Here is a 26,811-nt window from a genome sequence, read left to right on the forward strand (position 1 = left end):
ACTACAACACACCAGCCTAGGCCTAGTTCTAACACTATAACACACCAGCCTAGGCCTAGTTCTAACACTATAACACACCAGCCTAGGCCTAGTTCTAATACTACACTACAACACACTGGACTCGCCCTAGTTCTAACACTACAACACACTGGCCTCGCCCTGGTTCTAACACTTCAACACACCGGCCTTGCCCTATTTCTAATACTACGCTACAAACACACCAGCGTCGCCCTAGTTCTAACACTACAACACACCGGCCTCGCCCTAGTTATAACACAACAACACACCGGCCTCGCCCTAGTTCTAACACAACAACACACCGGCCTCGCCCTAGTTCTAACACTACAACACACCGGCCTCGCCCTAGTTCTAACACGACAACACACCAGCCTCGCCCTAGTTCTAAAACTACTAACACACCGGCCTCGCCCTAGTTCTAACACTACAACACTACAACACATTGGTCTCGCCCTAGTTCTAACACTACAACACACCGGCCTCGCCCTAGTTCTAACACTACAACACACCGGCCTCGCCCTAGTTCTAACACTACAACACACCGGCCTCGCCCTAGTTCTAACACTACAACACACCGGCCTCGCCCTAATTCTAACACTACAAACACACCGGCCTCGCCCTAATTCTAACACTACAAACACACCGGCCTCGCCCTAATTCTAACACTACAACACACCGGCCTCGCCCTAGTTCTAACACTACAACACACCGGCGTCGCCCTAGAACTAACACTACAACACACCGGCCTCGCTCTAGTTCTAAAACTACAAACACACCGGCCTCGCCCTAGTTCTAACACTACAACACTACAACACTACAACACAATGGCCTCGCCCTAGGTCTAACACTACAACACACCGGCCTCGCCCTAGTTCTAACACTACAACACACCGGCCTCGCCCTAGAACTAACACTACAAACACACCGGCCTCGCCCTAGTTCTAACACTACAAAAACACCGGCCTCGCCCTAGTTCTAACACTACAAACACACCGGCCTCGCCCTAGTTCTAACACTACAAACACACCGGCCTCGCCCTAGTTCTAACACTACAAACACACCGGCCTCGCCCTAGTTCTAACACTACAAACACACCGGCCTCGCCCTAGTTCTAACACTACAAACACACCGGCCTCGCCCTAGTTCTAACACTACAACACACCGGCCTCGCCCTAGTTCTAACACTACAACACACCGGCCTCGCCCTAGTTCTAACACTACAACACAATGGCCTCGCCCTAGTTCTAACACTACAACACAATGGCCTCGCCCTAGTTCTAACACTACAACACAATGGCCTCGCCCTAGTTCTAACACTACAACACAATGGCCTCGCCCTAGTTCTAACACTACAACACAATGGCCTCGCCCTAGTTCTAACACTACAACACAATGGCCTCGCCCTAGTTCTAACACTACAACACAATGGCCTCGCCCTAGTTCTAACACTACAACACAATGGCCTCGCCCTAGTTCTAACACTACAACACAATGGCCTCGCCCTAGTTATAACACAACAACACACCGGCCTCGCCCTAGTTCTAACACGACAACACACCGGCCTCGCCCTAGTTCTAACACGACAACACACCGGCCTCGCCCTAGTTCTAACACAACAACACACCGGCCTCGCCCTAGTTCTAACACTACAACACACCGGCCTCGCCCTAGTTCTAACACTACAACACACCGGCCTCGCCCTAGTTCTAACACTACAACACAATGGCCTCGCCCTAGTTCTAACACTACAACACAATGGCCTCGCCCTAGTTATAACACAACAACACACCGGCCTCGCCCTAGTTCTAACACGACAACACACCGGCCTCGCCCTAGTTCTAACACGACAACACACCGGCCTCGCCCTAGTTCTAACACACAACACACCGGCCTCGCCCTAGTTCTAACACTACAACACACCGGCCTCGCCCTAGTTCTAACACTTCAACACACCGGCCTTGCCCTATTTCTAATACTACGCTACAAACACAGCAGCGTTGCCCTAGTTCTAACACGACAACACACCGGCCTCGCCCTAGTTCTAACACGACAACACACCGGCCTCGCCCTAGTTCTAACACGACAACACACCGGCCTCGCCCTAGTTCTAACACGACAACACACCGGCCTCGCCCTAGTTCTAACACGACAACACACCGGCCTTGCCCTAGTTCTAACACTACAAAACCCTGGCCTAGTTCTAATACTACACTACTACACACTGGACTCGCCCTAGTTCTAACACTACAACACACCGGCCTCGCCCTAGTTCTAACACTACAACACACTGGACTCGCCCTAGTTCTAACACTACAACACACTGGACTCGCCCTAGTTCTAACACTACAACACACCAGCCTAGGCCTAGTTCTAACACTATATAACACACCAGCCTAGGCCTAGTTCTAACACTACAACACACTGGACTCGCCCTAGTTCTAACACTACAACACACCGGCCTCGCCCTAGTTCTAACAATACAACACACCGGCCTCGCCCTAGTTCTAACACGACAACACACCGGCATCGCCCTAGTTCTAACACGACAACACACCGGCCTTGCCCTAGTTCTAACACTACAAAACCCCGGCCTAGTTCTAATACTACACTATAACACATTGGACTCGCCCTAGTTCTAACACTACAACACACTGGCCTCGCCCTGGTTCTAACACTACAACACACCGGCCTCGCCCTAGTTCTAACACTACAACACACCGGCCTCGCCCTAGTTCTAACACTACAACACACTGGACTCGCCCTAGTTCTAACACTACAACACACTGGCCTCGCCCTGGTTCTAACACTTCAACACACCGGCCTTGCCCTATTTCTAATACTACGCTACAAACACAGCAGCGTTGCCCTAGTTCTAACACGACAACACACCGGCCTCGCCCTAGTTCTAACACGACAACACACCGGCCTCGCCCTAGTTCTAACACGACAACACACCGGCCTTGCCCTAGTTCTAACACTACAAAACCCTGGCCTAGTTCTAATACTACACTACTACACACTGGACTCGCCCTAGTTCTAACACTACAACACACTGGCCTCGCCCTAGTTCTAACACTACAACACACCGGCCTCGCCCTAGTTCTAACACTACAACACACTGGACTCGCCCTAGTTCTAACACTACAACACACTGGACTCGCCCTAGTTCTAACACTACAACACACCAGCCTAGGCCTAGTTCTAACACTATAACACACCAGCCTAGGCCTAGTTCTAACACTACAACACACTGGCCTCGCCCTAGTTCTAACACTACGCTACAAACACACCAGCGTCGCCTAGTTCTAACACTACGCTACAAACACACCAGCGTCGCCCTAGAACTAACACTACAACACACCGGCCTTGCTCTAGTTCTAAAACTACTAACACACCGGCCTCGCCCTAGTTCTAACACTACAACACTACAACACATTGGCCTCGCCCTAGTTCTAACACTACAACACACCGGCCTCGCCCTAGTTCTAACACTACAACACACCGGCCTCGCCCTAGTTCTAACACTACAACACACCGGCCTCGCCCTAATTCTAACACTACAAACACACCGGCCTCGCCCTAATTCTAACACTACAAACACACCGGCCTCGCCCTAATTCTAACACTACAACACACCGGCCTCGCCCTAGTTCTAACACTACAACACACCGGCGTCGCCCTAGAACTAACACTACAACACACCGGCCTCGCTCTAGTTCTAAAACTACAAACACACCGGCCTCGCCCTAGTTCTAACACTACAACACTACAACACAATGGCCTCGCCCTAGTTCTAACACTACAACACACCGGCCTCGCCCTAGTTCTAACACTACAACACACCGGCCTCGCCCTAGTTCTAACACTACAACACACCGGCCTCGCCCTAGTTCTAACACTACAACACACTGGACTCGCCCTAGTTCTAACACTACAACACACTGGACTCGCCCTAGTTCTAACACTACGCTACAAACACACCAGCGTCGCCCTAGTTCTAACACTACGCTACAAACACACCAGCGTCGCCCTAGAACTAACACTACAACACACCGGCCTTGCTCTAGTTCTAAAACTACTAACACACCGGCCTCGCCCTAGTTCTAACACTACAACACTACAACACATTGGCCTCGCCCTAGTTCTAACACTACAACACACCGGCCTCGCCCTAGTTCTAACACTACAACACACCGGCCTCGCCCTAGTTCTAACACTACAACACACCGGCCTCGCCCTAATTCTAACACTACAAACACACCGGCCTCGCCCTAATTCTAACACTACAAACACACCGGCCTCGCCCTAATTCTAACACTACAACACACCGGCCTCGCCCTAGTTCTAACACTACAACACACCGGCGTCGCCCTAGAACTAACACTACAACACACCGGCCTCGCTCTAGTTCTAAAACTACAAACACACCGGCCTCACCCTAGTTCTAACACTACAACACACCGGCCTCGCCCTAGAACTAACACTACAAACACACCGGCCTCGCCCTAGTTCTAACACTACAAACACACCGGCCTCGCCCTAGTTCTAACACTACAAACACACCGGCCTCGCCCTAGTTCTAACACTACAAACACACCGGCCTCGCCCTAGTTCTAACACTACAAACACACCGGCCTCGCCCTAGTTCTAACACTACAAACACACCGGCCTCGCCCTAGTTCTAACACTACAACACACCGGCCTCGCCCTAGTTCTAACACTACAACACACCGGCCTCGCCCTAGTTCTAACACTACAACACAATGGCCTCGCCCTAGTTCTAACACTACAACACAATGGCCTCGCCCTAGTTCTAACACTACAACACAATGGCCTCGCCCTAGTTCTAACACTACAACACAATGGCCTCGCCCTAGTTCTAACACTACAACACAATGGCCTCGCCCTAGTTCTAACACTACAACACAATGGCCTCGCCCTAGTTCTAACACTACAACACAATGGCCTCGCCCTAGTTCTAACACTACAACACAATGGCCTCGCCCTAGTTCTAACACTACAACACAATGGCCTCGCCCTAGTTCTAACACTACAACACAATGGCCTCGCCCTAGTTCTAACACTACAACACACCGGCCTTGCCCTATTTCTAATACTACGCTACAAACACACCAGCGTCGCCTAGTTCTAACACTACAACACACCGGCCTCGCCCTAGTTATAACACAACAACACACCGGCCTCGCCCTAGTTCTAACACAACAACACACCGGCCTCGCCCTAGTTCTAACACTACAACACACCGGCCTCGCCCTAGTTCTAACACGACAACACACCAGCCTCGCCCTAGTTCTAACACGACAACACACCGGCCTCGCCCTAGTTCTAACACGACAACACACCGGCCTCGCCCTAGTTCTAACACGACAACACACCGGCCTTGCCCTAGTTCTAACACGACAACACACCGGCCTAGTTCTAATACTACACTACAACACACTGGACTCGCCCTAGTTCTAACACTACAACACACTGGCCTCGCCCTGGTTCTAACACTACAACACACCGGCCTCGCCCTAGTTCTAACACTACAACACACTGGACTCGCCCTAGTTCTAACACTACAACACACTGGACTCGCCCTAGTTCTAACACTACAACACACCAGCCTAGGCCTAGTTCTAACACTATAACACACCGGCCTAGGCCTAGTTCTAACACTATAACACACCAGCCTAGGCCTAGTTCTAACACTACAACACACCGGCCTCGCCCTAGTTCTAACAATACAACACACCGGCCTCGCCCTAGTTCTAACACGACAACACACCGGCATCGCCCTAGTTCTAACACTACAAAACCCCGGCCTAGTTCTAATACTACACTACAACACATTGGACTCGCCCTAGTTCTAACACTACAACACACTGGCCTCGCCCTGGTTCTAACACTACAACACACCGGCCTCGCCCTAGTTCTAACACTACAACACACCGGCCTCGCCCTAGTTCTAACACTACAACACACCGGCCTCGCCCTAGTTCTAACACTACAACACACCGGCCTCGCCCTAGTTCTAACACTACAACACACTGGACTCGCCCTAGTTCTAACACTACAACACACTGGACTCGCCCTAGTTCTAACACTACAACACACTGGACTCGCCCTAGTTCTAACACTACAACACACTGGCCTCGCCCTGGTTCTAACACTTCAACACACCGGCCTTGCCCTATTTCTAATACTACGCTACAAACACAGCAGCGTTGCCCTAGTTCTAACACGACAACACACCGGCCTCGCCCTAGTTCTAACACGACAACACACCGGCCTCGCCCTAGTTCTAACACGACAACACACCGGCCTTGCCCTAGTTCTAACACTACAAAACCCTGGCCTAGTTCTAATACTACACTACTACACACTGGACTCGCCCTAGTTCTAACACTACAACACACCGGCCTCGCCCTAGTTCTAACACTACAACACACTGGACTCGCCCTAGTTCTAACACTACAACACACTGGACTCGCCCTAGTTCTAACACTACAACACACCAGCCTAGGCCTAGTTCTAACACTATAACACACCAGCCTAGGCCTAGTTCTAACACTACAACACACTGGCCTCGCCCTAGTTCTAACACTACGCTACAAACACACCAGCGTCGCCCTAGTTCTAACACTACGCTACAAACACACCAGCGTCGCCCTAGAACTAACACTACACTACTAACACACCGGCCTCGCCCTAGTTCTAACACTACAACACATTGGCCTCGCCCTAGTTCTAACACTACAACACACCGGCCTCGCCCTAGTTCTAACACTACAACAAACCGGCCTCGCCCTAATTCTAACACTACAAACACACCGGCCTCGCCCTAATTCTAACACTACAAACACACCGGCCTCGCCCCTAATTCTAACACTACAACACACCGGCCTCGCCCTAGTTCTAACACTACAACACACCGGCGTCGCCCTAGAACTAACACTACAACACACCGGCCTCGCTCTAGTTCTAAAACTACAAACACACCGGCCTCGCCCTAGTTCTAACACTACAACACTACAACACAATGGCCTCGCCCTAGTTCTAACACTACAACACACCGGCCTCGCCCTAGTTCTAACACTACAACACACCGGCCTCGCCCTAGTTCTAACACTACAACACACCGGCCTCGCCCTAGAACTAACACTACAAACACACCGGCCTCGCCCTAGTTCTAACACTACAAACACACCGGCCTCGCCCTAGTTCTAACACTACAAACACACCGGCCTCGCCCTAGTTCTAACACTACAAACACACCGGCCTCGCCCTAGTTCTAACACTACAACACACTGGACTCGCCCTAGTTCTAACACTACAACACACTGGACTCGCCCTAGTTCTAACACTACAACACACCAGCCTAGGCCTAGTTCTAATACTATAACACACCAGCCTAGGCCTAGTTCTAACACTATAACACACCAGCCTAGGCCTAGTTCTAACACTACAACACACTGGACTCGCCCTAGTTCTAACACTACAACACACCGGCCTCGCCCTAGTTCTAACAATACAACACACCGGCCTCGCCCTAGTTCTAACACGACAACACACCGGCATCGCCCTAGTTCTAACACGACAACACACCGGCCTTGCCCTAGTTCTAACACTACAAAACCCCGGCCTAGTTCTAATACTACACTACATTGGACTCGCCCTAGTTCTAACACTACAACACACTGGCCTCGCCCTGGCTCTAACACTACAACACACCGGCCTCGCCCTAGTTCTAACACTACAACACACCGGCCTCGCCCTAGTTCTAACACTACAACACACCGGCCTCGCCCTAGTTCTAACACTACAACACACTGGACTCGCCCTAGTTCTAACACTACAACACACTGGCCTCGCCCTGGTTCTAACACTTCAACACACCGGCCTTGCCCTATTTCTAATACTACGCTACAAACACAGCAGCGTTGCCCTAGTTCTAATACTACAACACACAGGCCTAGGCCTAGTTCTAACACTATAACACACCAGCCTAGGCCTAGTTCTAACACTATAACACACCAGCCTAGGCCTAGTTCTAACACTACAACACACCGGCCTCGCCCTAGTTCTAACACTACAACACACCGGCCTTGCCCTATTTCTAATACTACGCTACAAACACACCAGCGTCGCCCTAGTTCTAACACTACAACACACCGGCCTCGCCCTAGTTCTAACACGACAACACACCGGCCTCGCCCTAGTTCTAACACGACAACACACCGGCCTTGCCCTAGTTCTAACACTACAAAACCCTGGCCTAGTTCTAATACTACACTACTACACACTGGACTCGCCCTAGTTCTAACACTACAACACACTGGCCTCGCCCCTGGTTCTAACACTACAACACACTGGACTCGCCCTAGTTCTAACACTACAACACACCAGCCTAGGCCTAGTTCTAACACTATAACACACCAGCCTAGGCCTAGTTCTAACACTACAACACACTGGCCTCGCCCTAGTTCTAACACTACGCTACAAACACACCAGCGTCGCCTAGTTCTAACACTACGCTACAAACACACCAGCGTCGCCCTAGAACTAACACTACAACACACACGGCCTTGCTCTAGTTCTAAAACTACTAACACACCGGCCTCGCCCTAGTTCTAACACTACAACACTACAACACATTGGCCTCGCCCTAGTTCTAACACTACAACACACCGGCCTCGCCCTAGTTCTAACACTACAACACACCGGCCTCGCCCTAGTTCTAAAACTACAAACACACCGGCCTCGCTCTAGTTCTAAAACTACAAACACACCGGCCTCGCCCTAGTTCTAACACTACAACACTACAACACAATGGCCTCGCCCTAGTTCTAACACTACAACACACCGGCCTCGCCCTAGTTCTAACACTACAACACACCGGCCTCGCCCTAGTTCTAACACTACAACACACCGGCCTCGCCCTAGTTCTAACACTACAACACACCGGCCTCGCCCTAGAACTAACACTACAAACACACCGGCCTCGCCCTAGTTCTAACACTACAAACACACCGGCCTCGCCCTAGTTCTAACACTACAAACACACCGGCCTCGCCCTAGTTCTAACACTACAAACACACCGGCCTCGCCCTAGTTCTAACACTACAAACACACCGGCCTCGCCCTAGTTCTAACACTACAAACACACCGGCCTCGCCCTAGTTCTAACACTACAAACACACCGGCCTCGCCCTAGTTCTAACACTACAAACACACCGGCCTCGCCCTAGTTCTAACACTACAAACACACCGGCCTCGCCCTAGTTCTAACACTACAAACACACCGGCCTCGCCCTAGTTCTAACACTACAAACACACCGGCCTCGCCCTAGTTCTAACACTACAACACACCGGCCTCGCCCTAGTTCTAACACTACAACACACCGGCCTCGCCCTAGTTCTAACACTACAACACAATGGCCTCGCCCTAGTTCTAACACTACAACACAATGGCCTCGCCCTAGTTCTAACACTACAACACAATGGCCTCGCCCTAGTTCTAACACTACAACACAATGGCCTCGCCCTAGTTCTAACACTACAACACAATGGCCTCGCCCTAGTTCTAACACTACAACACAATGGCCTCGCCCTAGTTCTAACACTACAACACAATGGCCTCGCCCTAGTTCTAACACTACAACACAATGGCCTCGCCCTAGTTCTAACACTACAACACAATGGCCTCGCCCTAGTTCTAACACTACAACACAATGGCCTCGCCCTAGTTCTAACACTACAACACAATGGCCTCGCCCTAGTTCTAACACTACAACACAATGGCCTCGCCCTAGTTCTAACACTACAACACAATGGCCTCGCCCTAGTTCTAACACTACAACACAATGGCCTCGCCCTAGTTCTAACACTACAACACAATGGCCTCGCCCTAGTTCTAACACTACAACCCAATGGCCTCGCCCTAGTTCTAACACTACAACACAATGGCCTCGCCCTAGTTCTAACATAATAACATTATAATACACTGGCCTTGCCATAGTTCTAACACACCTGTTCCCTCTCCTTCTTGGGCTCCTTACAGTCTCTGGAAATGTGTCCTCCACGACCACAGTTGTAGCACGCTGGGATGGAAGAATCACCAGAGGAACATGTTACTTATGACAAAGCAATAGACCAGTAAAGCAGGTGTTGAAATGCTTACCATCCTCAGTCTTCTCACAGTCCCTGGCGACATGCCCAGGCTCGCCACAGCGATAGCAGAACAGATCTGAGGAAAAGGAATAACATTATTAAATCAACATTGCTTTGCCAGGAATCGATTTAGTTGTTAGCACCCTCAGAGCTAGCCAGGGCCATGCTCAGGAAGATCAAACAAGACAGAAAGCTTGAAACTGAGTTATATGGGAAGGCAGAAAACTACAAGACTTCATGTTCAGTTTCAAAGTGAGCCGTACTGAACACAGCGCGGGTCTGTAATGTAGTCAGTACCTTTCCCAGTCTATTGATCGCTAACCTGTAATGTAGTCAGCACCTTACCTTTCCCCTTCTATTGATCACTACCCTGTAATGTAGACAGTACCTTTCCCCATCTATTGATCACTGCCCTGTAATGTAGTCAGTACCTTTCCCCATCTATTGATCACTGCCCTGTAATGTAGTCAGTACCTTTCCCCATCTATTGATCACTGCCCTGTAATGTAGTCAGTACCTTTCCCCATCTATTGATCACTACCCTGTAATGTAGTCAGTACCTTACCTTTCCATGTCTATTGATCACTACCCTATAATTTATTCAGTACCCTACCTTTCCCCATCTATTGATCACTACCCTGTAATGTAGTCAGTATCTTACCTTTCCCCGTCTATTGATCACTACCCTGTAATGTAGTCAGTACCTTTCCCCATCTATTGATCACTACCCTGTAATGTAGTCAGTATCTTACCTTTCCCCCTCCCGCGGCCCTTGCCTCGTCCCCGCCCGGCATTCGGACAGTTCTTGATCCAGTGGCCGGTGCGGCCGCATCCAAAACACTCATTACTACTCATCTCCACGTGTTCCTACAATCCGAGAGACAGACATAGTCAGATCACTAACCCTACAACCTGAGAGAGAGAGACAGACATAGTCAGATCACTAACCCTACAACCTGAGAGAGAGAGACAGACATAGTCAGATCACTAACCCTACAACCTGAGAGAGAGAGACAGACATAGTCAGATCACTAACCCTACAACCTGAGAGAGAGAGACAGACATAGTCAGATCACTAACCCTACAACCTGAGAGAGAGAGACAGACATAGTCAGATCACTAACCCTACAACCTGAGAGAGAGAGACAGACATAGTCAGATCACTAACCCTACAACCTGAGAGAGAGAGACAGACATAGTCAGATCACTAACCCTACAACCTGAGAGAGAGAGACAGACATAGTCAGATCACTAACCCTACAACCTGAGAGAGAGAGACAGACATAGTCAGATCACTAACCCTACAACCTGAGAGAGAGAGACAGACATAGTCAGATCACTAACCCTACAACCTGAGAGAGAGAGACAGACATAGTCAGATCACTAACCCTACAACCTGAGAGAGAGAGACAGACAGTCAGATCACTAACCCTACAACCTGAGAGAGAGAGACAGACAGTCAGATCACTAACCCTACAACCTGAGAGAGAGAGACAGACATAGTCAGATCACTAACCCTACAACCTGAGAGAGAGAGACAGACATAGTCAGATCACTAACCCTACAACCTGAGAGAGAGAGACAGACATAGTCAGATCACTAACCCTACAACCTGAGAGAGAGAGACAGACATAGATCACAGATCACTAACCCTACAACCTGAGAGAGAGAGACAGACATAGTCAGATCACTAACCCTACAACCTGAGAGAGAGAGACAGACATAGTCAGATCACTAACCCTACAACCTGAGAGAGAGACAGACATAGTCAGATCACTAACCCTACAACCTGAGAGAGAGACAGACATAGTCAGATCACTAACCCTACAACCTGAGAGAGAGACAGACATAGTCAGATCACTAACCCTACAACCTGAGAGAGAGACAGACATAGTCAGAGCACTAACCCTACAACCTGAGAGAGAGACAGACATAGTCAGAGCACTAACCCTACAACCTGAGAGAGAGACAGACAGTCAGATCACTTACCCTACAACCTGAGAGACAGTCAGATCACTAACCCTACAACCTGAGAGAGACAGACATAGTCAGATCACTAACTCTACAACCTGAGAGAGAGACAGACACATAGTCAGATCACTAACCCTACAACCTGAGAGAGACACAGATAGCCCTAGAGTATGTGAGCGACTGTCATGGAGTTCACTAAATATTTACCTAAAGAGAAACACGTGCTAAATCAAAGTGATTAACAAAGATGAGGACCATGAGCAAGAGGGAGTACGGTGATGTAGTATTCATAACTAAATAATTATTGTGGAATCTGAAAAGACACGTATCCCAAAAGAAAGGAACGAGGTGGGTAGATAAGTGTCATTGTAGCAAAGTACTTAAACAAAAAATCTGATCTCTTAAAACATTTCATTTTCGTTCTATACAATAAGATATCATTGATTTTGGCGCAATATGCCTGGCACGCCCCGCACGCCCGACTAGCATCACCACCCTGGATGGTTCCGACCTAGAATATGTGGACATCTATAAGTACCTAGGTGTCTGGCTACTGTAAACTCTCCTTCCAGACTCATATCAAACATCTCCAATCCAAAATCAAATCGGCTTTCTATTTCGCAACAAAGCCTCCTTCACTCACGCCGCCAAACTTACCCTAGTAAAACTGACTATCCTACCGATCCTCGACTTCGGCGAGTCATCTACAAAATAGCTTGCAATACTCTACTCAGCAACCTGGATGCAGTTTATCACAGTGCCATCCGTTTTGTTACTAAAGCACCTTCTACCACCCGCCACTGCGACCTGTATGCTCTAGTCGGCTGGCCCTCGCTACATATGCGTCGCCAGACCCACTGGCTCCAGGTCATCTACAAGTCCATGCTAGGTAAAGCTCTGCCTTATCTCAGTTCACTGGTCACGATGGCAACACCCACCAGTAGCACGCGCTCCAGCAGGTGTATCTCACTGATCATCCCTAAAGCCAACACCTCATTTGGCCGCCTTTCGTTCCAGTTCTCTGCTGCCTGTGACTGGAACGAATTGCAAAAATCATTGAAGTTGGAGACTTTTATCTCCCTCACCAACTTTAAACATCTGCTATCTGAGCAGCTAACCGATCGCTGCAGCTGTACATAGTCTATCGGTAAATAGCCCACCCAATTTTACCTACCTCATCCCCATACTGTTCTTATTTATTTACTTTTCTGCTCTTTTGCACACCAATATCTCTACCTGCACATGACCATCTGATCATTTATCACTCCAGTGTTATTAATCTGCAAAATTGTAATTATTCGCCTACCTCCTCATGCCTTTTGCACACAATGTATATAGACTCCCCTTTTTTTCCTACTGTGTTATTGACTTGTTAATTGTTTACTCCATGTGTAACTCTGTGTTGTCTGTTCACACTGCTATGCTTTATCTTGGCCAGGTCGCAGTTGCAAATGAGAACTTGTTCTCAACTAGCCTACCTGGTTAAATAAAGGTGAAATAAAAAAATAAAAATAAAAAAAGCTTTGACTATTGGATGTTCTTATAGGCACTTTAGTATTGCCAGTGTAACAGTATAGCGTCCGTCCCTCTCCTCTCTCCTCCCTGGGCTTGAACCAGCAACACAACGACAACAGCCACCATCGAAGCAGCATTACCCATGCAGAGCAAGGGGAACAACTACTAGAAGGCTCAGAGCCAGTGACATTTGAAACGCTATTAGCGCGCGCTAACTAGCTAGCCATTTCACTGCGGTTACACTAGCCTCATCTCGGGAGTTGATAGGCTTGAAGTCATAAACAGCGCAATGCTTGACGCACAATGAAGAGCTGCTGGCAAAACGCACGAAAGTGCTGTTTGAATGAATGTTTACGCGCCTGTTTCTGCCTACCACCGCTCAGTCAGATACTTAGATACTTGTATGCTCAGTCAGATTATATGCAACGCAGGACACACTAGACAATATCTAGTAATACTTGCCTAGTTAAATAAAGGTATAAAAATTTAAAAAATCAATTTAAACAGAAAATCGGCACCCAAAAATACAGATTTCCGATTGTTATGAAAACTTGAAATCGGCCCTAATTAAATCAGCCATTCCGATTAATCGGTCGACCTCTAATCCCTGCACAACGTCTATTTGCGCCTCTACCAGATGGAAACTGCAAGTGTCATGGCTGTGATCAATGCAATGGCACTTATAAAATGTAGATCCTTCAAACACCCCCAAACAGGGAAACAGATCCCAATCAAAGGTGTTTCCACGTGCTCCACTATAAGGCAGTTATTTATCTTATAACTTGTCCTTGTGGTCAAAATTATGTCGGTAAAACAAAGCGCAAATTTAAAGTACGAATGTGGGAGCATCATGCAAAAACTCAACTTACACAGTTGCGGACCACTTTTTGGAAGAAAACCATTCGATTTTGTCCCTACGTTATATCGGCATCGAACATGTCACCCTCCCTAGGAGGGGGTGACCTCGACAATTTATTGTTAAAACGAGAGGCTGCATGGATCTTTAATTTAAAGACCCTTTGCTCCCTTCGGTCTCAACGTAGACTTTGATCTGAAGCCATTCTTGTGATTGTGATTTTGCTATTCATTGTAAATGTTTGTAGGCCTATGTAGCCAAATGGTATCTATGATCGTATGCTATTAATTTGTTTTTGTATGTTATTTTTATATCTTAGAATTAACCAATGATATCAGGCCACACCCGGCCATGATTAGACACCTGTGTGTCCTTTGACACTATATAAACTAGTGACCCACAAGTATGTCATTGTGACCCACAGTGTTTGTCATTATACCCTGAAGACAGCTTGTCTGTGGAAACGTTGGGTATTAGGTCATTAAATGATTGCATCTGAGCTCCTAGAATGTGAAGCACTCCTTTTCTTTTTCAAGGGTTCCTCACAGCACCACCCGCTATGGGTGGATTCCTCACAGCAACACCCGCTATGGGTGGATTCCTCACAGCAACACCAGCTATGGGTGGATTCCTCACAGCAACACCAGCTATGGGTGGATTCCTCACAGCAACACCAGCTATGGGTGGATTCCTCACAGCAACACCAGCTATGGGTGGATTCCTCACAGCAACACCAGCTATGGGTGGATTCCTCACAGCAACACCAGCTATGGGTGGATTCCTCACAGCAACACCAGCTATGGGTGGATTCCTCACAGCAACACCAGCTATGGGTGGATTCCTCACAGCAACACCAGCTATGGGTGGATTCCTCACAGCACAAGCACCTATAACAATCTCCCAGGGAGAGTCTGCGTAGCTCAACAAACTAACATTTGGGTCACAGAGAATCTTCTATCCCCATAGGGTTCTGAAGCCTGGTGAATTTAACCGTCAGAGTGGTAGGTAGCTAGCTTCTGGCAAGCATACGTATAGCAGCATGACAGGCGTATTCATACCGCCGATTCTGTTGCGAAACGTTAGCAAGCGAAACGGGAAGAGGCCTACCTGAATTTGTCCAATAGTAGGGTGTTAAGTGACAGAACAAACAATGGAAGCTTTGTGAGAAAAGCAGTTATCAAATCTATTTTCACTAAATGCCAATAATGTGGTCGTCAAAACACAGAAATCATTTGAAAATATGAATGTGGAAGTTGTTAACCATGTCTAAAAAAATCCCAATACTGTATGTTATGATATTTATGCTATGCGTAGAACGTTCAATTGTGTGGGACAGCCTTAATGAAGCCCGCCAAAATCAGTGTGTTCATATTTGCTCTTGACGATGGTTATTCCTCACTCTACCAAAGTAAGAGTGATGTGACATTGTATTTCCAACAAGTATTTTTTTTATTTTACCTTTAATTAACTAGGCAAGTCAGTTAAGAACAAATTCTTATTTTCAATGAGGGCCAAGGAACAGTGGGTTAACTGCCTGTTCAGGGGCAGAACGACATATTTGTACCTTGTCAGCTCAGGGATTCGATCTTGCAACCTTTCGCTCTAACCACTAGGCTACGCTGCCACCCCATGAGAAAGTCCTGAGGGTGTTTTACGGTCATAAGACATCCTTTAACTGAAATAAGGTCAAACGTTTTCCTCTGTTTCTGTCACTGATGTTTTCAGATGCTAGGTTTCCATCCAATTAGCGACAGATATTCATGTGAATATGCCAAAATCTGCACAAAAAAACTCCCCATTAATGTCCACGATTTTGAAATTAGATGTTCGACGAGCAGGCGTTCACATACTTTTGGTCATGTTATGTGATTATATATATTATAAAATGTGTGTGTGTGGGAAGACCCCTTCAAGTTAGTGGATTTGGCTATTTCAGCCACACCCGTTGCTGACAGGTGTATAAAATCAAGAACACAGACATGCAATCTCCATAGACAAACATTGGCAGTAGAATGGCCCGCACTCAAGAGCTCAGTGACACAACGTTTCTGCCCTGCTAGAGCTGCCCCGGTACACCGTATTGTGAAGTTGAAACGTCTAGGAGCAAGAAGTAGTAGGCCACACAAGCTCACAGAATGGTACTGCCAAGTGCTGAAGCGGGTAGCACGTAAAAATAGTCTATCCTCAGCTGTAACACTCACTTTTTGCGACTGCACTTAAAGAAACTATCAAAGTTCTTGAAATGTTCCAGATTGACTGACCTTCATATGTTAAAGTAAATGATGGATTGTCGTTTCTCTTTGCTTATTTGAGCTGTTCTTGCCATAATATCTTTTGGTCTTTTACCCAATAGGGCTATCTTCTGTATTCCACCCCTACCTTGTCACAACACAACCGTTTGGCTCAAACACAATAAGGAAAGAAAGAAATTCCACAAATGAACATTTAACAAGGCACACCTGTTAATTCAAATGTATTCCAGGTGACTACCTCATGAAGCTGGTTGAGAGAATGCCAAGAGTGTGCAAAGCTGTCAAGGCAAAGGGTGGCTATTTGAAGAATTTCAAATATAAAATATATTTTGATTTGTATAACACTTTAGGTACTACATGATTCCATGTGTTATTTCATAGTGTTGATGTCTTCACTATTACTCTACAATTTAGAAAATAAACGAAAACACCAATATTTATATATTTCTTAATTCCATTATTTTACTTCTAGATGTGTATATTGTTGCCTAGTTAAATAAAGGTGATATCTAACAATTCACCGTTTTATTTAACCTACACTGCTGGAGCTAGGAACAAGCATTTTGGCTACACCCGCAATAACAACTGCTAAATATGTGTATGCGACCAATAAAATGGTATGACAATGTCATAGCAATTCATTATTTTTCACAGCCAACTTCCAACATAAAGTGTGTTTACAAAACATGCTAATGTAGCTTGCTGCTAACTCGCAATGGTAAACACACACAACCAAACCCCCTCAGCAGATGTGCAGGATGTCGTCAAAGCAAAAATGTCAACCACAACAAAGTAGGATCTAGCTATGAATTGGGAAGCTATTTCCCACATGGACCCGGACCACGTCGCCCAGGTGCCCATTACATTAGGAACGTTTAAACAGGACCGCGCACCACGCCGTGGACTCGATCATAACATACCACTGAATATAGCTAACTAACAGGCTAATTGGGGTAAAAGAGGAGATCAATTTTACAACATTACCTAAAAATGTGCGGGCAATATATTTCCAGATTTCTTTCGAGACTAAGTCTGGACTGGCAAATCAATAATTAAATCCTGTGTCTTTCCCGCGTGCAGCCTGACGCATTAGGCCAAAGTGCGCTGTCAGAAAATGTTTAGTTAGTTAGTCACGGAACCACAAAAACAGCTCGCCTTGCATTTACATTGTGTTCGTACTTCAGACAGACTGCGACTCTGTACGAGACATGTTAAGTTTTTTTGTAACATATCTTCCACCGTGTAATTGTTGAGATTTCTGTCCTTTAATGCAGCCACTCACCTCAGCTACGTGACTGTTCCTGTTTGTTTGTTTGTTTGTTATCGGTCCCTCCCTCCTTTCTGCGTCACACGCGGTTTGCACGCGGCCCTTCTTCTTCGATGAGGTTTAACGGCTGTTGGCATCCAATAAATGTTGCATTACCGCCACCTACTAGACTGGACTATAACTCCCTTAGCCGTAGCTTTTTTTTTCTTCGTCAAAGAATAAAATAAATAAATGACAACAAATACCCTACCATCTTATAATAAATACCCTAGCATCTTATAATAAATACCCTACTCCGCTATTTACATTTATTTACATCCACTCAGGCTCCCGAGTGACGCAGTGGTCTAAGGAACTGCATCTCAGTGCAAGAGCCATTACCAAAGTCCCTGGTTTGAATCGTGGCTGTATCACAACCTGCCATGATTGGGAGTCCCACAGGGCAGCGCACATTTGGCCCAGCAATGAGAATTTGTTCTTAACTGGCTTGCCCAGTTAAATAAAGGTTAAAAATCGTTTGTTTTTTTAAATCATCAAGCTTCACATGGTTTTCATTTGTGACGCTATCCTTGATATGATCCTTCTGTTGTCAAGTGCTACACATTCTCATGTGTGTGCACATGCATCTATCTATCCAATGTTATCATGATTTGTTATAAGAGATATTATACTTTAGTAATCCACAATGACCTGGTAATGTAAAAGTCTAATAAAGACATTATCTTCCATATTCCTACAGATACCTTGTAACTGGAGATACCTTCAAAACGATTGCCTACAGTTACCATGTAGGGCACTGCACAGTTCGGTGACCAGGGCCATCTGGGACTGCCTCCTAGGGGAATTCAGGTTGTGAAGGCTATCTGTGTCCTACATAACTTCATGAGGCTGGACAGGAGGAGACCTGCAGCTTGCTGCCAAGAGGTCTGCTTTTTCTGCAGGATGTTGTACAGATGGGGGCCAACAACGGACCAGGTCAAAGACCGCTGGGTGAAAGGTTCTATGGTTTTAATCCAACGTCACAGTCCACATTTGAAGAGCACAACAGTATAGTATTTGTATGATTTTGCCTAGTTGACATACAATATTTTCTCATCAACGTGTAATATTACGTATGCTTTGAACCTCATCTTTACTTGCCAAGGTAGAGTACATTTTCCAGTGGAGGCTGCTGAGTGGAGGATGGCTCATAATAATGGCTGGAACGGAGTAAATGGAATGGCATCAAACACATGGAAGCCATGATCCGTAGTGATGCCTCTAGCACTGAGATGCAGTGCCTTAGAGCGCTGCGCCTCTCAGGAGCCCCAAGTTGATCATTTGAATCAGCTGTGTAGTGCTAAAGCAAAAACAAAAATGTGCCTCCCTTTGAGTCCCCAGGACCAGGACTGAAAACCACTGCTCTTCATCTGCTTTCACAGCTCTCGGGTGTACTCACTTTTGTGGTCAGCGGTTTAGACATTAAGTGTGTTGAGTGATTTTGAGGGGACAGCAAATTTACACTATTATACAAGCTGTACACTCACTACTTTACATTGTAGCAAAGTGTCATTTCTTCAGTGTTGTGACATGAAAAGATATACTCAAATATTTACAAAAATGTGAGGGGTGTACTCACTTTTGTGATATACTGTATATACTGTATTCTATTCTACTGTAGTCAATATAACTCCAACATTGCTAGTCCTAATATTTATGTGCGTATTGTTGTGAAGTGTTAGATATTACGGCACTGTTGAAGTTATAAACTGTCACACCCTGATCTCTTTCACCGGTCTTTGTTCTTAGCTCCACCCCCCTCCAGGTGTTGCCCATCTTCCACATTATCCCCAGTGTATTTATACCTGTGTTCTCTGTTTGTCTGCTGCCAGTTAGTTTTGTCAAGCCTACCAATGTTTTTCCCGTGCTCCTGTCTTTCTCTAGTTCCTGTTTTCTAGTTTTCCTGGTTTTGACCATTCTGCCTGCCCTGAGCCTGCCTACCATTCTCTACCATGTAACACCACCCTGCATTACTGACCTCTGCCTGCCCTGACACTGACCCTGAGCCTGCCTGCCATTCAGTACCTTTCAGACTCTACTCTGGATTACTGACCTCTGCCTGACCTTGACCTGTCGTTTGCCTGCCCCCCTGTTTTTGTCATACACTTTTGTAACTTTGAAACTGTATGCATCTGGGTCTTTTTTATTTATTTATTTATTTAACCTTTATTTAACCAGGTAGGCAAGTTGAGAACAAGTTCTCATTTACAATTGCGACCTGGCCAAGATAAAGCAAAGCAGTTCGACAGATACAACGACACAGAGTTACACATGGAGTAAAACAAACATACAGTCAATAATACAGTATAAACAAGTCTATATACAATGTGAGCAAATGAGGTGAGAAGGGAGGTAAAGGCAAAAAAGGCCATGGTGGCAAAGTAAATACAATATAGCAAGTAAAACACTGGAATGGTAGTTTTGCAATGGAAGAATGTGCAAAGTAGAAATAAAAATAATGGGGTGATAATGGGCAAAATAAATAAATAAATAAAAATTAAATACAGTTGGGAAAGAGGTAGTTGTTTGGGCTAAATTATAGGTGGGCTATGTACAGGTGCAGTAATCTGTGAGCTGCTCTGACAGTTGGTGCTTAAAGCTAGTGAGGGAGATAAGTGTTTCCAGTTTCAGAGATTTTTGTAGTTCGTTCCAGTCATTGGCAGCAGAGAACTGGAAGGAGAGGCGGCCAAAGAAAGAATTGGTTTTGGGGGTGACTAGAGAGATATACCTGCTGGAGCGTGTGCTACAGGTGGGAGATGCTATGGTGACCAGCGAGCTGAGATAAGGGGGACTTTACCTAGCAGGGTCTTGTAGATGACATGGAGCCAGTGGGTTTGGCGACGAGTATGAAGCGAGGGCCAGCCAACGAGAGCGTACAGGTCGCAATGGTGGGTAGTATATGGGGCTTTGGTGACAAAACGGATTGCACTGTGATAGACTGCATCCAATTTGTTGAGTAGGGTATTGGAGGCTATTTTGTAAATTACATCGCCAAAGTCGAGGATTGGTAGGATGGTCAGTTTTACAAGGGTATGTTTGGCAGCATGAGTGAAGGATGCTTTGTTGCGAAATAGGAAGCCAATTCTAGATTTAACTTTGGATTGGAGATGTTTGATATGGGTCTGGAAGGAGAGTTTACAGTCTAACCAGACACCTAAGTATTTGTAGTTGTCCACGTATTCTAAGTCAGAGCCGTCCAGAGTAGTGATGTTGGACAGGCGGGTAGGTGCAGGTAGCGATCTGTTGAAGAGCATGCATTTAGTTTTACTTGTATTTAAGAGCAATTGGAGGCCACGGAAGGAGAGTTGTATGGCATTGAAGCTTGCCTGGAGGGTTGTTAACACAGTGTCCAAAGAAGGGCCGGAAGTATACAGAATGGTGTCGTCTGCGTAGAGGTGGATCAGAGACTCACCAGCAGCAAGAGCGACCTCATTGATGTATACAGAGAAGAGAGTCGGTCCAAGAATTGAACCCTGTGGCACCCCCATAGAGACTGCCAGAGGTCCGGACAGCAGACCCTCCGATTTGACACACTGAACTCTATCAGAGAAGTAGTTGGTGAACCAGGCGAGGCAATCATTTGAGAAACCAAGGCTGTCGAGTCTGCCGATGAGGATGTGGTGATTGACAGAGTCGAAAGCCTTGGCCAGATCAATGAATACGGCTGCACAGTAATGTTTCTTATCGATGGCGGTTAAGATATCGTTTAGGACCTTGAGCGTGGCTGAGGTGCACCCATGACCAGCTCTGAAACCAGATTGCATAGCAGAGAAGGTATGGTGAGATTCGAAATGGTCGGTAATCTGTTTGTTGACTCGGCTTTCGAAGACCTTAGAAAGGCACGGTAGGATAGATATAGGTCTGTAGCAGTTTGGGTCAAGAGTGTCCCCCCCTTTGAAGAGGGGGATGACTGCAGCTGCTTTCCAATCTTTGGGAATCTCAGACGACACGAAAGAGAGGTTGAACAGACTAGTAATAGGGGTGGCAACAATTTCGGCAGATAATTTTAGAAAGAAAGGGTCCAGATTGTCTAGCCCGGCTGATTTGTAGGGGTCCAGATTTTGCAGCTCTTTCAGAACATCAGCTGAATGGATTTGGGAGAAAGAGAAATGGGGAAGGCTTGGGCGAGTTGCTGTTGGGGGTGCAGTGCTGTTGACCGGGGTAGGAGTAGCCAGGTGGAAAGCATGGCCAGCCGTAGAAAAATGCTTATTGAAATTCTCAATTATGGTGGATTTATCAGTGGTGACAGTGTTTCCTATCTTCAGTGTAGTGGGCAGCTGGGAGGAGGTGTTCTTATTCTCCATGGACTTTACAGTGTCCCAGAACTTTTTTGAGTTAGTGTTGCAGGAAGAAAATTTCTGCTTGAAAAAGCTAGCCTTGGCTTTTCTAACTGCCTGTGTATAATGGTTTCTAGCTTCCCTGAACAGCTGCATATCACGGGGGCTGTTCGATGCTAATGCAGAACGCCATAGGATGTTTTTGTGTTGGTTAAGGGCAGTCAGGTCTGGGGAGAACCAAGGGCTATATCTGTTCCTGGTTCTAAATTTCTTGAATGGGGCATGTTTATTTAAGATGGTTAGGAAGGCATTTAAAAAAAAATATATCCAGGCATCCTCTACTGACGGGATGAGATCAATATCCTTCCAGGATACCCCGGCCAGGTCGATTAGAAAGGCCTGCTCGCAGAAGTGTTTCAGGGAGCGTTTTACAGTGATGAGTGGAGGTCGTTTGACCGCTGACCCATTACAGATGCAGGCAATGAGGCAGTGATCGCTGAGATCTTGGTTGAAGACAGCAGAGGTGTATTTAGAGGGGAAGTTGGTTAGGATGATATCTATGAGTGTGCCCGTGTTTAAGGCTTTGGGGAGGTACCTGGTAGGTTCATTGATAATTTGTGTGAGATTGAGGGCATCAAGTTTAGATTGTGGGATGGCTGGGGTGTTAAGCATGTTCCAGTTTAGGTCGCCTAGCAGCACGAACTCTGAAGATAGATGGGGGGCAATCAGTTCACATATGGTGTCCAGAGCACAGGTGGGGGCAGAGGGTGGTCTATAGCAGGCGGCAACGGTGAGAGACTTGTTTTTAGAGAGGTGGATTTTTAAAAGTAGAAGTTCAAATTGTTTGGGTACAGACATGGATAGTAGGACAGAACTCTGCAGGCTATCTTTGCAGTAGATTGCAACACCGCCCCCTTTGGCAGTTCTATCTTGTCTGAAAATGTTGTAGTTTGGAATTAAAATTTCTGAATTTTTGGTGGTCTTCCTAAGCCAGGATTCAGACACAGCTAGAACATCCGGGTTGGCAGAGTGTGCTAAAGCAGTGAATAGAACAAACTTAGGGAGGAGGCTTCTAATGTTAACATGCATGAAACCAAGGCTATTACGGTTACAGAAGTCGTCAAAAGAGAGCGCCTGGGGAATAGGAGTGGAGCTAGGCACTGCAGGGCCTGGATTCACCTCTACATCGCCAGAGGAACATAGGAGGAGTAGAATAAGGGTACGGCTAAAAGCTATGAGAATTGGTCGTCTAGAACGTCTGGAACATAGAGTAAAAGGAGGTTTCTGGGGGCGGTAAAATAGCATCAAGGTATAATGTACAGACAAAGGTATGGTAGTATGTGAATACAGTGGAGGTAAACCTAGGTATTGAGTGATGAAGAGAGAGATATTGTCTCTAGAAACATCATTGAAACCAGGAGATGTCATTGCATGTGTGGGTGGTGGAACTAATAGGTTGGATAAGGTATAGTGAGCAGGACTAGAGGCTCTACAGTGAAATAAGCCAATAAACACTAACCAGAACAGCAATGGACAAGACATATTGACATTAAGGAGAGGCATGCTTAGTCGAGTGATCAAAAGGGTCCAGTGAGTGGAGAGGTTGGTTGGGGGTCACGGCGATTTAGACAGCTAGCCAGGCCATCGGTAGCAAGCTAGCATAGGATGGAGGTCTGTTGTTAGCCACCTCTTGCGTTCCGTCAGTAGATTAGTGGGGTTCCGTGTGGTAGAGGGGATTAATCCAAATCACACAACAACAACAAAAATAAAAACAATAGATATAGTTATAGAGGCCCAAGAAGAAAACATAATAATAATAAAAATAAATAAATTGTCCGATTGTCTATTCAGATAGCAGCCGGTAAGACAGCTAACGGTTAGCAGGCCGCAGATGGGCGTTAAGGTAACGTCGCGACGGAGGAGCCAGCCGGATCTCCTTCGGGTAGATAACGTCGGCAGTCCAGTTGTGAAGGCCCGGTGGGGCTCCGCGTAGGCAGTAAAACAGGTCCGGATAGGTGACTGCAGCCCAGGAGTGATTGATGGAACTCAGGAGTGATTGACGGAGCTGGCTAGCTCCGGAATAATTGATGTTTGCTCCGGAATCGACGAAGGCCGATAGTCACACGGATAGCAGCTAGCTAGCTGTGAGATCCGGGTATGAATGTCCAGAGAGCAGTCGAAATCCAGGGACATGGAGAGAAAAATTGGTCCGGTATGTTCCGTTCCGAGCCGCGCTGCGCCGTACAGAATTGGCGATAGATTTTCGAGCTAAAGGATAGCTGATGACCACAAACCGTGGTTAGCTGAATACTAACGATTTGCTAGTAACGAAGCTAACTAGCTTCTGAACTAGCTTCTGATTAGCTTCTGGATTAGCTTCTGGCTAGTTTCAGGCTAGCTTCTTGGAGTTTCTGGCTAGCTTCTTGGAGGATTACAGATTTGAAGTAAATAATACTTTTTTATAAATATAAATTGGTGAAGCGGGTTGCAGGAGAGTGTTTTGAAGATGAGTTGATGGAAAATAAAAATAAAATGTATATAAAAAAGTTGTAAATATATATATATACAGGACACGACAAGACGAGGACAAAAGACGTCTGAACTGCTATGCCACTTTGGATTCCTGTCTTCTCCTGAGTCTTGACAGTACGAACTGGCCATGACAGACCCAGTAGACTCGGACCAGCTATGCAACGCAGTCTCCTCTCAAGGAGCCACCATTGGAAGGCACGAGGAGTTGCTTCATGGTCTTATGGAAAGGTTCCAGACCTTGGCCGAACACCATGACCGCACTCTGAACACATTGCTGGAGCAATTCCATGTGTTGTCTGTCAGAAAGCCTACTACGATGGTAACCTCCTAGCCCCTCATTAACCCAGTTGTTAACAGCGCGGCCTCCCTGCCACCCCGGTTTCCCAAGAACCACTCTTACCTCCCCCGGAATGCTTCACTGGAGATTCGGGAACCTGTCGGGCATTTCTCATGCAGAGTTCTGTTACCTTCGAGCTGCAGCTCTCCTCCTTCCCCTCGGTCTGCTCAAAGATAGCGTACCTCATCACGCTGGGCTACTGCCGTATGCTTCAGTCTGGAGGAGTTTGTGGCAGAGGTGAAGAAGGTTTTCGAATCTCCATTGTCTGTGAGAGAGGCTGCCCAGAAGTTACTCCAGTTTTGGCAAGACTCCCGCAGTGTGGCAGACTATGCAGTGGATTTCCCCACGTTGGCAGCTGAGAGTGCCTGGAACTCGGAATCGCTGTTCAACATGTTCCTGCACGGATTATCGGAGGAAGTAAAGGATGAGCTAGTAGCCTGGGAACTACCAACAGATCTCGCCCCGAGAGTCTCCGAAGTCTTCTGATTCACCTCTTCACGACCCGATGCAACTAGGCAGAGCCAGGCTGTCCACAGCCGAATATCTACACCAGCTTCACAAGAAGAGTTGCCTGTATTGCGGGACTACTGGTCATTTCACGTCCTCCTGTCGACTAAAAGACCAGGCTCACCGGTAGGGGCGAGTGCTCTGGCGGAACATATGGAGAACTTTTCCTCTCCCCTTACTCACACCCCTTTCCATGCCATCCTGCTGTGAGGGAACCAGTCAAAATCTCTCCAGGTACTCATCGACTCTGGGGCTGATGACAGTTTTATGGATGCTACCCTGGCGTCCAAGCTGGGCATCCCCACTCAGCCCCTCTCCATTCCCATGGATATTAGAGCATTCTATAATCCGGGTCATCCACAATACCACTCCCATCAACCTACGAGTGTCAGGGAACCACAGCGAGGCAATCCAATTCATGCTAAATAAGTCTCCTCAGGTTCCTGTGGTATTGGGATTCTCTTGGCTCCAGCTACACAGTTCCCTCATAGACTGGACGGCTGTTGCCATCATGGGCTGGAGCCCGTTCTGCCATGCCCATTGCCTAAAGTCAGCACAGACTGCCCCGGGACGTCTTCCTGTGGGCTCAGAAGTTGCCCCAGACTTCTCCGCCATTCCCGTGGAGTACCAGGACCTCCGGGAGGTTTTCAGTAAGGCCTGGACCACTTCACTTCCTCCGCACTAACCCTATGACTATGACACACTGCCCCGGGGACAACTGTACTCTCTGTCAGGTCTGGAGACCAAGGCAATGGAGATCTACATCGAGGACTCCCTAGCTGCAGTCCTTCTGCCTCCCCCTCCGGTGCAAGGTTATTCTTTGTGGAGAAGAAGGACAAAACCTGTGCATCGACTACCGGGGCCTCAATGACATCACAGTGAAGTACCGCTACCCGCTACCACTCAATGCCTCGGCCTTTGAGACACCGTTTTCCCCAGTTGGACTTGAGGAACGCCTACCACCTGGTACGGATACGGGAAGGGGATGAATGGAAGACTGCTTTCAACATGGCCAGCGTTCAGTACGAATATCTGGTCATGCCATTTGGCCTTACCAATGCCCC

At 47.1% G+C, this 26,811-nt stretch overlaps 1 protein-coding gene across 3 annotated transcripts in view; it reads right to left on the bottom strand.

Annotated features, from left to right (window-relative positions):
• Positions 1–18,199, bottom strand: part of LOC112238802 (cellular nucleic acid-binding protein) — a 47,720-nt gene extending 29,521 nt beyond the window's left edge. Inside the window, exons 1-4 of one of the 3 annotated variants that reach the window (XM_042306109.1) lie at positions 18,071–18,199; positions 10,947–11,061; positions 10,205–10,270; positions 10,054–10,124 (exon numbers count right to left, since the gene is read on the bottom strand). In XM_042306109.1, the coding sequence (XP_042162043.1) occupies positions 10,054–10,124; positions 10,205–10,270; positions 10,947–11,049 (240 nt within the window). In that variant the 5' untranslated portion in view covers positions 11,050–11,061; positions 18,071–18,199. Of the gene's footprint in view, positions 1–10,053; positions 10,125–10,204; positions 10,271–10,946; positions 11,062–17,772; positions 17,918–17,954; positions 18,031–18,070 lie in introns of those variants that run through there. The other 2 variants (XM_042306111.1, XM_042306110.1) reach the window with 2 other exon arrangements.
• Between the last annotated feature and the right edge of the window lie 8,612 nt (positions 18,200–26,811).

The sequence above is a fragment of the Oncorhynchus tshawytscha genome, linkage group LG25 (genome assembly GCF_018296145.1).
Source record: "Oncorhynchus tshawytscha isolate Ot180627B linkage group LG25, Otsh_v2.0, whole genome shotgun sequence".
NCBI classification, from domain to species: domain Eukaryota; kingdom Metazoa; phylum Chordata; class Actinopteri; order Salmoniformes; family Salmonidae; genus Oncorhynchus; species Oncorhynchus tshawytscha.